Source organism: Nerophis lumbriciformis, linkage group LG26 (genome assembly GCF_033978685.3).
Source record: "Nerophis lumbriciformis linkage group LG26, RoL_Nlum_v2.1, whole genome shotgun sequence".
Lineage (NCBI taxonomy): Eukaryota > Metazoa > Chordata > Actinopteri > Syngnathiformes > Syngnathidae > Nerophis > Nerophis lumbriciformis.
Window position 1 is genome coordinate 3,034,903 of NC_084573.2, and position 14,057 is coordinate 3,048,959.

At 46.0% G+C, this 14,057-nt stretch overlaps 1 protein-coding gene across 3 annotated transcripts in view; it reads right to left on the reverse strand.

Moving 5' to 3' along the window:
• Positions 1-5,816: 5,816 nt before the first annotated feature.
• LOC133623603 (uncharacterized) overlaps positions 5,817-14,057 on the reverse strand; it is a 36,586-nt gene continuing 28,345 nt past the window's right edge. For all 3 annotated transcript variants that reach the window (XM_061986827.2, XM_061986825.2, XM_061986824.2), the window contains 2 exons: positions 9,877-9,983; positions 5,817-6,513 (listed from right to left, as the gene is read on the reverse strand). In XM_061986827.2, coding sequence (XP_061842811.1) covers positions 6,372-6,513; positions 9,877-9,983 — 249 coding nt within the window. In that variant the 3' untranslated portion in view covers positions 5,817-6,371. The remainder of the gene's footprint in view (positions 6,514-9,876; positions 9,984-14,057) is intronic.

The following is a 14,057-nucleotide window of genomic DNA, read 5'->3' on the forward strand; positions in this document are numbered from 1 at the left end:
CCAACGTAGAAGCCGTGGGCCGAGTGATGACTTTGGGGAGTAATAAAAATGAGCTGATTTATTTATTTTTAATGAAAGAAACCATCCATCCATCTTCTTCCGCTTATCCGAGGTCGCCCAGACTTCCCTCTCCCCAGCCACTTGGTCCAGCTCTTCTCGGGGGATCCCGAGGCATTCCCAGGCCAGCCGGGAGACATAGTCTACCCAACGTGTCCTGGGTCTTCCCTGTAGCCTCCTACCGGTCGGACGTGCCCTAAACACCTCCCTAGGGAGGCGTTCAGGTGGCATCCTGACCAGATGCCCGAACCACCTCATCTGGCTCCTCTCCATGTGGAGGAGCAGCGGCTTTACTTTGAGCTCCTCCCGGATGACAGAGCTTCTCACCCTATCTCTAAGGCATACTTGCCAACCCTCCCGGATTTTCCGGGAGACTCCCGAAATTCAGCGCCTCTCCCGAAAACCTCCCGGGACAAATTTCCTCCTGAAAATCTCCCGAAATTCAGGCGGACTCAGGTCCTCCCACAATATAAAAAAGCGTACCTGCCCAATCACGTTATAACTGTAGAATGATGGAGGGCGAGTTCTTGGTTTCTTACGTGGGTTTATTGTTAGGCAGTTTCATTAACGTCCTCCCAGCGCGGCAACAACACACGACAACAGCAGTCACTTTTTTGTATACCGTAAAGCAGTTCGTCTGCCGTAAACAGCAATGTTGTGACACTCTTAAACGGGACAATACTGCCATCTAGTGCATTTGATGAAAGCACTTTTGTGCGTGCCACACAGCAATGCATCATCAGAGCATGGTTCGAAAAATAGTGACAGAGAATATGTCATGTCTGTGTAATCATGTTTTGTTTTAAGTCATGTTTTGTTTCGTTATAGGACTCTTTAGTTTCTGTCTTTTCACTCCCTTGTCTTGTTTCCATGATTACCCCATTAGTTTCACCTGTTCCACGTTTGGACTCATTGTGCACTCTTGATTGTCACCATAGCAACCCATTAGTTTTCACCTGTCACGTCACGCACCTGTTTCACGTCTAGAGTCACGCACCTGTTTTCGTTAATCATGTCTGTAGTATTTAAGTTCAGTGTTTTTCAGTTTGTCTTTCTGACGACCTCCCCACATTTATGCTCGACACATTTCCAACTCCTTTTCATGTCCATCGTTCACGCTGCTCCTTTTTTGTCCATGCCAAGTAAGTTTTCTTTATTCAAGCCATAGTTTGCAAGTTTTGTTTAATTGTTCATAGTTTCTGCCCTTGTGCAAGTTTTGTGTTTATAGTCAAGTTTTGTACTTCCGCCCTTGTGCGCGCTTTTCGTTTATTCCTTTTTTTGATAGTTTAAATAAATCATGTACCTTCATTCCCGTCTGGCCCGTGCCAACTTTCCGTTGCATCCCGGAAAAGCAAACACCCAAGATCAAGTCATGACAGAATAGAATAAGGATGGACAATTCAACCCTTAACTCAACAATGAGTAGATGAGTGTTATGTGTGTGTATATGTGTAAATAAATGAACACTGAAATTCAAGTATTTATTTTATATATATATATATATATATATATATATATATATATATATATATATATATTAGAGATGCGCGGTTTGCGGACACAACCGCGGAGTCCGCGGATTATCCGCGGTTCGGGCGGTTGAAATAAAAAAAAATTAGATTTTATCCGCGGGTCGGGTCGGGCGGTTGAAATAAAAAAAAATTAGATTTTAAATAGATTCAGGCGGGTGGCAGTTAAACCAATTGGGAAATATATATACATAGTTAAATGTTGTTACCCACATACGAAAAACGAGCAGGCACCTGCTGCATATGCTACAACAGAAGAAGAAAAAAAAAAGAGATGGACACTTTTACGGAGCAGAGAAGGGACGCCTCGCCGGGGTCCGGGACCGAGGCCCCTTCCCCCGAGAGGGCACCACCGGGAGCCGTAGCTGAGGTGATCCGCGAGAAGGGCCTGACGCACGTCCAGGGTCACCACCGCGCCCACCGCACCGACACCCCGCCTCGTCCGCCTTCGCCGCGGCCGGCGTCACGCACAGCAGGTAAGCAGCTTACCTGCCCGCCACCCCCGTGGCCGGGGGCTCGTAACAGGGGTCACTCCGCGCGCTCCGCCCGCGCAGCTTACCTGCCCGCCACCCCTGTTGCCGGGGGCGCGTAACAGGGGTCACTCCGCGCGCAGTGCGCTCACGAAAGGGGTGGGGCTCACCCTGGTTGATATAGACAGCAGCTAGGACGATGGCCATGGAAGTTGGAACCCGCTAAGGAGTGTGTAACAACCCACCTGCCGAATCAACTAGCCCTGAAAATGGATGGCGCTGGAGCGTCGGGCCCATACCCGGCCGTCGCCGGCAGCGAGATGCGCTTGGAGGTGCGCTCAGCGCGGCTCCCATATGATTGCGCACTGGTGTGCGTCTGGGCCGTGACAGCGTGGCACGCGAATGTCTGTACTGCATTGGATCAGTCTCCTTTCTTTAACAGGCAAAAGCTTTATAACCTCACTAATGCCTTGCATCGTCTATATTAGATTTATAACAACGGGCGGGTGCGGGCGGGTGCGGTTCTGATCAACTGTTACATCGGGTGGATGGCGGATGGTTGACGACTTTCTGATGCGGTTGCGGATGAAATAATTGCCTATCCGCGCATCTCTAATATATATATAGGAAATACTTGACTTGGTGAATTCTAGCTCTAAATATACTCCTCCCCTTTTAGCCACGCCCCCGTCCCACCCCGACCATGCCCACCCCCTCCCCCCACCTCCCAAAATCGGAGGTCTCAAGGTTGGCAAGTATGCTCTAAGGGAGAGCCCCGCCACCCGGCGGAGGAAACTCATTTGGGCCGCTTGTACCCGTGATCTTGTCCTTTCGGTCATAACCCAAAGCTCAATATTATTTGTGATTTGCACATTTTCAGAATGTGCTTGTTCTATTTTTTTTGGCCAAAGTAAAAAAAAAAAGAAATCAACATGAAATAGTTTTTATTTTTTTAGTTATCGTGCCATGATTATACCAGTCCGTTCTACTAGGGCAGGGTGTCGGCAACCTTTACCAGTCAAAGAGCCATTTTGACCAGTTTCACAAATTAAAGAAAACAATGGGAGCCACAAAAATCTTTTGAAATTTAAAATGAAATAACACTGCATGCAAAGTTTTTTGCTTTGTGCTATGTATAAACCAGGGGTCTCAGACACGTGACCCACACATTAATATGAAAATTTAATGTTAGTGCGGCCCGCGGGTTTTTTTATGAATGGCCCTTGACAGCGTCATACTTGTCAACCCTCTCGATTTATCCGGCAGACTACGAATTTCAAGGCAACTGTTCTCTCGAACGTGCCGTGACGGTACAGCATTTAGCGCCCACTTCTACCAGCGTGCCGGCCCAGCCACACGTTGTTTGAGGCGTCAGTGTGCAAGCTTCTGCTTGCACACTGACGGTGGCGGTATAAAAAACTTTAACACTCTTACTAATAACCCGCCACACTGTGAACCCACACCAAACAAGAATGACAAACACATTTCGGGAGAACATCTGCACCGTAACACAACATAAACATCCATCCATCCATCTTCTTCCGCTTATCCGAGGTCGGGTCGCGGGGGCAGCAGCCTAAGCAGGGAAGCCCAGACTTCCCTCTCCCCAGCCACTTCGTCCAGCTCCTCCCGGGGGATCCCGACGCGTTCCCAGGCCAGCCGGGAGAGATAGTCTTCCCAGCGTTTCCTGGGTCTTCCCCGTGGCCTCCTACCGGTCGGACGTGCCCGAAACACCTCCCTAGGGAGGCGTTCAGGTGGCATCCTGACCAGATGCCCGAACCACCTCATCTGGCTCCTCTCCATGTGGAGGAGCAGCGGCTTTACTTTGAGCTCCTCCCGGATGACAGAGCTTCTCACCCTATCTCTAAGGGAGAGCCCCGCCACAAGGCGGAGGAAACTCATTTCGGCCGCTTGTACCCGTGATCTTGTCCTTTCGGTCTTGACCCAAAGCTCATGACCATAGGTGAGGATGGGAACGTAGATCGACCGGTAAATCGAGAGCTTTGCCTTCCGGCTCAGCTCTTTCTTCACCACAACAGATCGATACAGCGTCCGCATTACTGAAGACGCCACACCGATCCGCCTGTCGATCGTCGGATTCAGGAGGAACAGTGTGGTTTTCGTCCTGGTCGTGGAACTGAGGACCAGCTCTATACTCTCGGCAGGGTCCTTGAGGGTGCATGGGAGTTTGTCCAACCAGTCTACATGTGCTTTGTGGACTTGGAGAAGGCATTCGACCGTGTACCCCGGGAAGTCCTGTGGGGAGTGCTCAGAGAGTATGGGGTAACTGACTGTCTTATTGTGGCAGTTCGCTCCCTGTATGATCAGTGTCAGAGCTTGGTCCGCATTGCCCGCAGTAAGTCGGACACGTTTCCAGTGAGGGTTGGACTCCGCCAAGGCTGCCCTTTGTCACCGATTCTGTTCATAACCTTTATGGACAGAATTTCTAGGCACAGTCAGGGCGTTGAGGGGATCTGGTTTGGTGGCTGCAGGATTAGGTCACTGCTATTTGCAGATGATGTGGTCCTGATGGCTTCCTCCGGCCAAGATCTTCAGCTCTCGCTGGATCGGTTCGCAGCCGAGTGTGAAGCGACTGGGATGGGAATCAGCACCTCCAAGTCCGAGTCCATGGTTCTCTCCCGGAAAAGGGTGGAGTGCCATCTCCGGGTTGGGGAGGAGATCTTGCCCCCAAGTGGAGGAGTTCAAGTACCTCGGAGTCTTGTTCACGAGTGGGGGAAGAGTGGATCGTGAGATCGACAGGCGGATCGGTTCAGTGTTCAACATAAACACAACAGAACAAATACCCAGAATCCCATGCAGCCCTAACTCTGCCGGGCTACATTATACACCCCCGCTACCAAACCCCGCCCACCTCAACCGACGCACAGGGGGGGGGGGGGTTGATGTGTGAGGGAGCAGGGTTGGGGTGGGGGCGGGGTTTGGTGGTAGCAGGGGTGTATAATAAAGTTAAAGTTAAAGTACCAATGATTGTCACACACACACTAGGTGTGGCGAAATTATTCTCTGCATTTGACCCATCACCCTTGATCACCCCCTGGGAGGTGAGGGGAGAAGTGGGCAGCAGCGGTGGCTGCGCCCGGGAATCATTTTTGGTGATTTAACCCCCAATTCCAACCCTTGATGCTGAGTGCCAAGCAGGGAGGTAATGGGTCCCATTTTTATAGTCTTTGGTATGACTCGGCCGGGATTTGAACTCCCAACCTACCGATCTCAGGACGGACACTCTAACCACTAGGCCACTGAGTAGGTAATGTAGCCCGGAAGAGTCAGGGCTGCATGGGATTCTGGGTATTTGTTCTGTTGTTTTTATGTTGTGTTCTCCCAAAATGTTTGTCATTCTTGTTTGGTTTTGGTTCACAGTGCGGCGCATTATTAGTAAGAGTGTTAAAGTTGTTTTATATGGCCACCGTCAGTGTAACCTGTGTGGCTGTTGACCAAGTATGCCTTGCTGTCCCTTGTGCAAGCAGAATATGCCTATAACAAGAGGCTGGGCTGGCACGCTGTTTATACAGATTGTAGAGGGCGCTAAATGCTGTACCATCATAGCACGCCCTTATTATTATTGTAAGGGTGAAAATCCGAGAATATTAATCCCGGGAGTTTTCTGCGAGAGGCACTGAAATCCGGAAGTCTCCCGGGAAAATCGGGGGGGGGGTGTACTAGGGTATACATTTTCCTCATTTCCCAACCAATATCCCACAAACAAATACATAGTTGAAACAACATGCTTTTAGACAACATTTAATTGGTTTCTGACTTTAATAATACCGTTGAAATTTGGTAATTTCCTGACCAATATTCTACAACGTGCTTTTTGACGACATTTAATCAATGTCGGGTTCTGACGTTGATTTAACCGTTGAAATCTGGTCATTTCCCAACCAACGACGTGGATCCAACATTTAGACGCCAACGTTGTCTCAATTAAAAACTATTCGGCAATGTTGTTTTAAAGTCAGCTTTAAAGGACATGTATGCATAATCAACGTCTTGTGCCTGCTGGGTAATAGACAACATTGCTCTTCTAGAACTGAATAGAAAGTAGAGTAACTGCATGTGGAGGAGGAAGAGGAGTTGGACAACCATGACAGACACAACAACTGTTAAGCAAAAAGGGGATGCTGCCCTCTAGTGGCGACTGCAGATGTACATAACACACATAGTTGAGGTTTGCTAATCCTGTGCAAAAAGCTGCAAACCAGTTCAGTTATTGACTGCTACCACGTCCAGGCATGAACCTCATTACCAACCCTGCTACTGGTCTGGTCCAAGTCCAGATCCCAGTGGCACCACCTCATGTCACCGTGTGGTTGGTTCTAAATCCGCTGATGAACTTGTCCTTGTCCATGCCCTGGTGCTCGGGGACGTGTCTGTAGGTGCAGTCCTCCTGCGTGCACCCGGTGGTCCTCCAGAAGAAACATTCCCTCTTAAACCACCTGGACACCAGGATTGGAGAAGACAATGTCATCGTTTTGATGGTACAGATAGAGCCCAGACTAAAAATAACATCTAAATCTCTATGATTTATTTTCCTACATTTTACTCTGAGCATTATTTTAATTTGAATAATGTTCTTTTTAGACCAGATATCAATCAACGTTTATTTATATGGCCCTTAACCCACATCTGTGGTCCTCTCCAAGGTTTCTCATAGTCAATCTCATTGACATCCCACTGGGTTGTGGCTTGTGCAGCCCTTTGAGACACTTGTGATTTAGGGCTATATAAATAAACATTGATTGATTGATATTTTGATACTGACACATCTTATCTCTGCATATTTGACTGGAATACCCTTAAGAGCATTACATATATCAACATCAAGTACCTACTGCACTGTTTACTTGTTGATATACCCTTTTTAGAGCTAAAATCTACCCAAACGACCACTTTGCTGCTGCCAAAAATTGATTTCAAGTCATTTTGATACTGACACATCTTAACTCTGCATATTTTACTAGAATACCTGTTAGAATAATTGTTTCTAATTTATCACAAAAGCTTTGTGTTACAATTGAGAAGTCAAAAGCTGTCTTTGAAACCTACCAAGAGTAAGGCTCGTAAAACTCCACGGTGTAGGGGGGGGGAGCAAGATGAAGGTGTTCCTGTTTTCTCTCATCCATCCATCCATCCATCTTCTTCCGCTTATCCGAAATCGGGTCGCGGGGGCAGCAGCCTAAGCAGGGAAGCCCAGACTTCCCTCTCCCCAGCCACTTCGTCCAGCTCTTCCTGTGGGACCCCGAGGCGTTCCCAGGCCAGCCGGGAGACATAGTCTTCCCAACGTGTCCTGGGTCTTCCCCGCGCCCTCCTACCGGTCGGACGTGCCCTAAACACCTCCCTAGGGAGGCGTTCGGGTGGCATCCTGACCAGATGCCCGAACCACCTCATCTGGCTCCTCTCGATGTGGAGGAGCAGCGGCTTTACTTTGAGCTCCTCCCGGATGGCAGAGCTTCTCACCCTATCTCTAAGGGAGAGACCCGCCACTCGGCGGAGGAAACTCATTTGGGCCGCTTGTACCCGTGATCTTGTCCTTTCGGTCATGACCCAAAGCTCATGACCATAGGTGAGGATGGGAACGTAGATCGACCGGTAAATCGAGAGCTTTGCCTTCCGGCTCAGCTCCTTCTTCACCACAACGGATCGATACAGCGTCCGCATTACTGAAGACGCCGCACCGATCCGCCTGTCGATCTCACGATCCACTCTTCCCTCACTCGTGAACAAGACTCCGAGGTACTTGAACTCCTCCACTTGGGGCAAGATCTCCTCCCCAACCCGGAGATGGCACTCCACCCTTTTCCGGGAGAGAACCATGGACTCGGACTTGGAGGTGCTGATTCCCATCCCAGTCGCTTCACACTCGGCTGCGAACCGATCCAGTGAGAGCTGAAGATCCTGGCCAGATGAAGCCATCAGGCCCACATCATCTGCAAAAAGCAGAGACCTAATCCTGCAGCCACCAAACCAGATCCCCTCAACGCCTTGACTGCGCCTAGAAATTCTGTCCATAAAAGTTCTGAACAGAATGGGTGACAAAGGGCAGCCTTGGCAGAGTCCAACCCTCACTGGAAACGTGTCCGACTTACTGCCGGCAATGCGGACCAAGCTCTGGCACCGAGCATACAGGGAGCGGACTGCCACAATCAGACAGTCCGATACCCCATACTCTCCGAGTACTCCCCACAGGACTTCCCGAGGGACACGGTCGAATGCCTTCTCCAAGTCCAAAAAACACATGTAGACTGGTTGGGCAAACTCCCATGCACCCTCAAGGACCCTGCCGAGAGTATAGAGCTGGTCCACAGTTCCACGACCAGGACGAAAACCACACTGTTCCTCCTGAATCCGAGGTTCGACTATCCATGTATGGTAATCAACAGAAAGATATTGTTCTAACCCAAGGCCTTCAAAGCGGAGAGATGGCGGGATCTGCCCAATTTCCAGACGACCTCTTTTTGAAGTATTTTACCAACTCTTTTTGAACTATTTTATGGACCTCTTTTTGAACTGACCTTTTCTGTGAATTGTTTACGACCTTTGTCCTTTGGAAACAGCGGTGGCCATGTTTTCGGGGAGGGTCCATAACATACTTGCCAACCTTGAGACCTCCGATTTCGGGAGGTGGGGGGCGTGGTCGGGGGCGGGGCGGGGCGTGGTTGAGGGCGTGGTTAAGAGGGGAGGAGTATATTGACAGCTAGAATTCAGCAAGTCAAGTATTTCATACATATATATATATATATATATATATATATATGTATATATATATATATCTACATCCTGAAAATATGCAAACAAAACTGTGCTTAGATAATTGATACTTCAAACTTGCATAAATAAATATTAAGGAATATAACATAACTTGGCTTCTGAGAATTTCAAAATGTAATGAATAAAATGCTAAAGTTGTTGATAAACAAGCAATTATTTCAATAATTAAATATGGTCATTTTAAATGAATTATTATGATAATTCAAAATCAATTATTTCAAATATGTTTATTTTAATGTATAATTCTGTGGCTGGATGTAGTAAGGAGTCAGGAAAAAATACAAATAAAAATACAATTAATTTTGATGTTTTAGCAAAATATAGTAAAAATGTATTTAGTTTTTTTTTTTAATTAATAAATATATTTATTTTGAGGTAAGATAAACATAATAATACAATTTATCTCTAGTCTGGATGATTTAATTCTTGTCACCCTGTTGTCATCGGGAGATTTTTGGGAGAATATTTGTCCCGGGAGGTTTTCGGGAGAGGCGCTGAATTTCGGGAGTCTCCCGGAAAATTCGGGAGGGTTGGCAAGTATGGTCCATAATTAAAGAAGGACGCGTGCAATCTTTTGGCAGAGCGTGCTGAGATACTGTACAAAAGTACAGTGTACAGACGACTCTCCTCAATATTGAGTCCAAATTTAATTCTGTCTCTGTTTAATTCTTTGCCTCTTGTCTTGTTTAATAGACGTCATCAGTGTTTGAACCTGACAATACCCTTACCTACTGTACTGTTTACTTGTTGATATACCCTTCAAATACATTTTTAGCAGCAGCAAAATGTGGTCGTTTGAGTAGATATTTGCTCTAAAAAGAGTATATCAACAAGTAAACAGTACAGTAGGTACTTGATGTTGATATATGTAATGCTCTTAATGGTATTCTAGTAAAATATGCAGAGGAGATGTGTCGGTGGTCCTTGTCAGCCAGAGAACTTTGATTTTGGGGCGGCAGTGGAAATAGGTTGAGGACGATAATTAAGATGAAAATGATCAGTGTACTCTGCAAAACAGGAAACGTTCCCACCTGCATTGAGATTCCGGGTCACCGAGCTCCGCTTTGGCCGTTCCAGGTTCCGTGTTGTTTCTTAAGGGGGATCGCACCACCAGAGTAGACCCCTCCAGCGTCATCCCCTGCAAAAGAAAAGTGGTTGCAGAACTTCATCCATGGGGTACTGGGGGCATCAGTCCCGGACTTTCCTGTCCCCGGCCACATCCTCTAGTTCAGGGGTCGGCAACCTTTACCAGTCAAAGAGCCATTTTGACCAGTTTCACAAACTATAGAAAACAAAGGGAGCCGCAAACATTTTTTAAATTTTAAATGAAATTAAAGCTGCAAGCAGCATTGGTCGGGCCCGCGTATTTGGCAGGTGCTAGTCCTAAGTGTCCCAATACTTTTGTCTACTTTTAGTCTGAAGTGTCCCAAGACTTTTGTCTAGTGTACCTACCTTGTCTGCATTGTGTGGGCACGTTGGTGCTTCCTGCTTTTAAGCAGCCATCTTAAAAAAACAGCAGCGCAGCGGGTCTTTGAAGGGTCATAAAATCAAAACCGGAGCAGGTATTAAAACGCTGTTCTGTTATTTTATACACAAGGGTTTAATCTCTCTCCTGTGTTAGTTTGAAGCCGAAACGACGAACGCGCTCAGAGGAGATAGTTTTTGAAGGAAGGTGACCGGTTTTTACAAAAAATGTGTTTTGAAGGGGGAATAGCAAACTTCCTGTTGATTTTTGCTGGGGGTTGTCAATTTATGAAATGTAGGTCTAAGTGAGACCTACATAGAGGTTTTTGTTTCATGTCTCTCCGACCTTCCCAGGGAGAGTTACAGGCAGTTTTGGCAGTTTTTTCATCCGAGGAGCAGTTTTTTGTGCGTTTCATTAAAAAATTGCGCTAGAGCGCAATTTTGAGATTTGGGGTTAGGTTTTTTTTATTAGATCGCAATTTTTGCCAGTCCTGATGTGTGTGTTCAGTTCGGTGAGTTTTGAAGCATGTTAAGGGGGTCAAATTACAGCTCAAAGAGGCAAAAGTGACTGTTTTTTGTCTTGAAGGGGGAATTGCCAACTTCCTGTTGATTTTTGCCCGAGAATATACTATTATGAAATCTAGGTCTAAGTCACACCTACATAAAGGTTTTTGTTTCATGTCTCTCCGACCTTCCTAGTGGGAGTTACAGACAGTCTAGTTGTTTTTTTTCGTAGGGGGCGCTAGAGCGCAATTTTGAGTTTTGAGGTTTGGTTTTTTGCATATTACTGATGTGTGTGTAAAATTTGGTGAGTTTTGAAGTATGTTAAGGGGGTCAAATTACAGCGCAAAGTTGCGGAAGAATAATAATAATAAAACCTTACAAATTCAATAGGTCCTTATGTCCCATTGCATAAGGACTCCCTTTGGGAGTCCTTATACAATGGGCCATGCGGGCCCTAATTAAAGCTGCAAGCAGCATTGGTCGGGCCCGCGTATTTGGCAGGTGCTAGTCCTAAGTGTCCCAATACTTTTGTCTACTTTTAGTCTGAAGTGTCCCAAGACTTTTGTCTAGTGTACCTACCTTGTCTGCATTGTGTGGGCACGTTGGTGCTTCCTGCTTTTAAGCAGCCATCTTAAAAAAACAGCAGCGCAGCAGCATCAGCGCAGCGGTTCTTTGAAGGGTCATAAAATCAAAACCGGAGCAGTTAGGAAAAAAAAGCGCTTCTGTGATTGTAATCACAAGGGTTCAATCTCTCTCCTGTGTTAGTTTGAAGGCGAAACGACAAACGTGCTCAGAGGAGTTCGTTTTTGAAGGAAGGTGACCGGTTTTTACAAAAAATGTGTTTTGAAGGGGGAATAGCAAACTTCCTGTTGATTTTTGCTGGGGGTTGTCAATTTATGAAATGTAGGTCTAAGTGAGACCTACATAGAGGTTTTTGTTTCATGTCTCTCCGACCTTCCCAGGGAGAGTTACAGGCAGTTTTGTCAGTTTTTTCATCCGAGGAGCAGTTTTTTGTGCGTTTCATTAAAAAATTGCGCTAGAGCACAATTTTGAGATTTGGGGTTAGGTTTTTTTTATTAGATCGCAATTTTTGCCAGTCCTGATGTGTGTGTTCAGTTCGGTGAGTTTTGAAGCATGTTAAGGGGGTCAAATTACAGCTCAAAGAGGCAAAAGTGACTGTTTTTTGTCTTGAAGGGGGAATTGCCAACTTCCTGTTGATTTTTGCCCGAGAATATACTATTATGAAATCTAGGTCTAAGTCACACCTACATAAAGGTTTTTGTTTCATGTCTCTCCGACCTTCCTAGTGGGAGTTACAGACAGTCTAGTTGTTTTTTTTCGTAGGGGGCGCTAGAGCGCAATTTTGAGTTTTGAGGTTTGGTTTTTTGATAAAAAGTTTTGCCGTATATTACTGATGTGTGTGTAAAATTTGGTGAGTTTTGAAGTATGTTAAGGGGGTCAAATTACAGCGCAAAGTTGCGGAAGAATAATAATAATAAAACCTTACAAATTCAATAGGTCCTTATGTCCCATTGCATAAGGACTCCCTTTGGGAGTCCTTATACAATGGGCCATGCGGGCCCTAATTAAAGCTGCAAGCAGCATTGGTCGGGCCCGCGTATTTGGCAGGTGCTAGTCCTAAGTGTCCCAATACTTTTGTCTACTTTTAGTCTGAAGTGTCCCAAGACTTTTGTCTAGTGTACCTACCTTGTCTGCATTGTGTGGGCACGTTGGTGCTTCCTGCTTTTAAGCAGCCATCTTAAAAAAACAGCAGCGCAGCAGCATCAGCGCAGCGGTTCTTTGAAGGGTCATAAAATCAAAACCGGAGCAGTTAGGGAAAAAAAGCGCTTCTGTGATTGTAATCACAAGGGTTCAATCTCTCTCCTGTGTTAGTTTGAAGGCGAAACGACAAACGCGCTCAGAGGAGTTCGTTTTTGAAGGAAGGTGACCGGTTTTTACAAAAAATGTGTTTTGAAGGGGGAATAGCAAACTTCCTGTTGATTTTTGCTGGGGGTTGTCAATTTATGAAATGTAGGTCTAAGTGAGACCTACGGAGAGGTTTTTGTTTCATGTCTCTCCGACCTTCCCAGTGGGAGTTACAGGCAGTTTTTGTCATTTTTTTCTTCCGAGGAGCAGTTTTTTCTCCGTTTTATTCAAAAATTGCTCTAGAGCGCAATTTTAAAATTTGGGGTTAGGTTTTTTTATTAGATCGCAATTTTTGCCAGTCCTGATGTGTGCGTTCAGTTTGGTGAGTTTTGAAGCGTGTTAAGGGGGTCAAATTACAGCTCAAAGAGGCAAAAGTGACTGTTTTTAGTAATTTTTTGTCTTGAAGGGGGAATTGCCAACTTCCTGTTGATTTTAGCCCGACAATGTACTATTATGAAATGTAGGTCTAAGTGAGACCTACATAGAGATTTTTGTTTCATGTCTCTCCGACCTTCCCAGTGGGAGTTACAGGCAGTTTTGTCATTTTTTTCTTCCGAGGAGCAGTTTTTTCTCCGTTTTATTCAAAAATTGCTCTAGAGCGCAATTTTTAAATTTGGGGTTAGATTTTTTTATTAGATCGCAATTTTTGCCAGTCCTGATGTGTGCGTTCAGTTTGGTGAGTTTTGAAGCGTGTTAAGGGGGTCAAATTACAGCTCAAAGAGGCAAAAGTGACTGTTTTTAGTACTTTTTTGTCTTGAAGGGGGAATTGCCAACTTCCTGTCGATTTTAGCCCGACAATGTACTATTATGAAATGTAGGTCTAAGTCAGACCTACATAGAGGTTTTTGTTTCATGTCTCTCCGACCTTCCTAGTGGGAGTTACAGGCAGTCTAGTTGTTTTTTTCCCTAGGGGGCGCTAGAGCGCAATTTTAAGTTTTGTGGTTCGTTTTTTTTTTAAAAAGGCAATTTTTGCAGGTCCTGATGTGTGGGTCAAATATGGTGAGTTTTGAAGCATGTTAAGTGGGTCAAATTATTCGGGAGTCCTTTTGCAATGGGCCATGCGGGCCCTAATTACACTGCATACAAAGTTTTTTTCTTGCTTTGTGCTATGTATAAACCAGGGGTCTCAGACACGCTACCTACACCTTTTATATGTCATTTTTATGCTGGTGCGGCACGCGGGTTTTAACTTACTAGCGCTTGTCAGAGTCATGCGTGCCGTGATGGTACAGCATATAACGCCCACTACAACCAGCGTGCCTAATCAGCCAACATGTTGTGTGAGGCTTCCGTTTGCTGACGTAGGTAACAGCAAGGC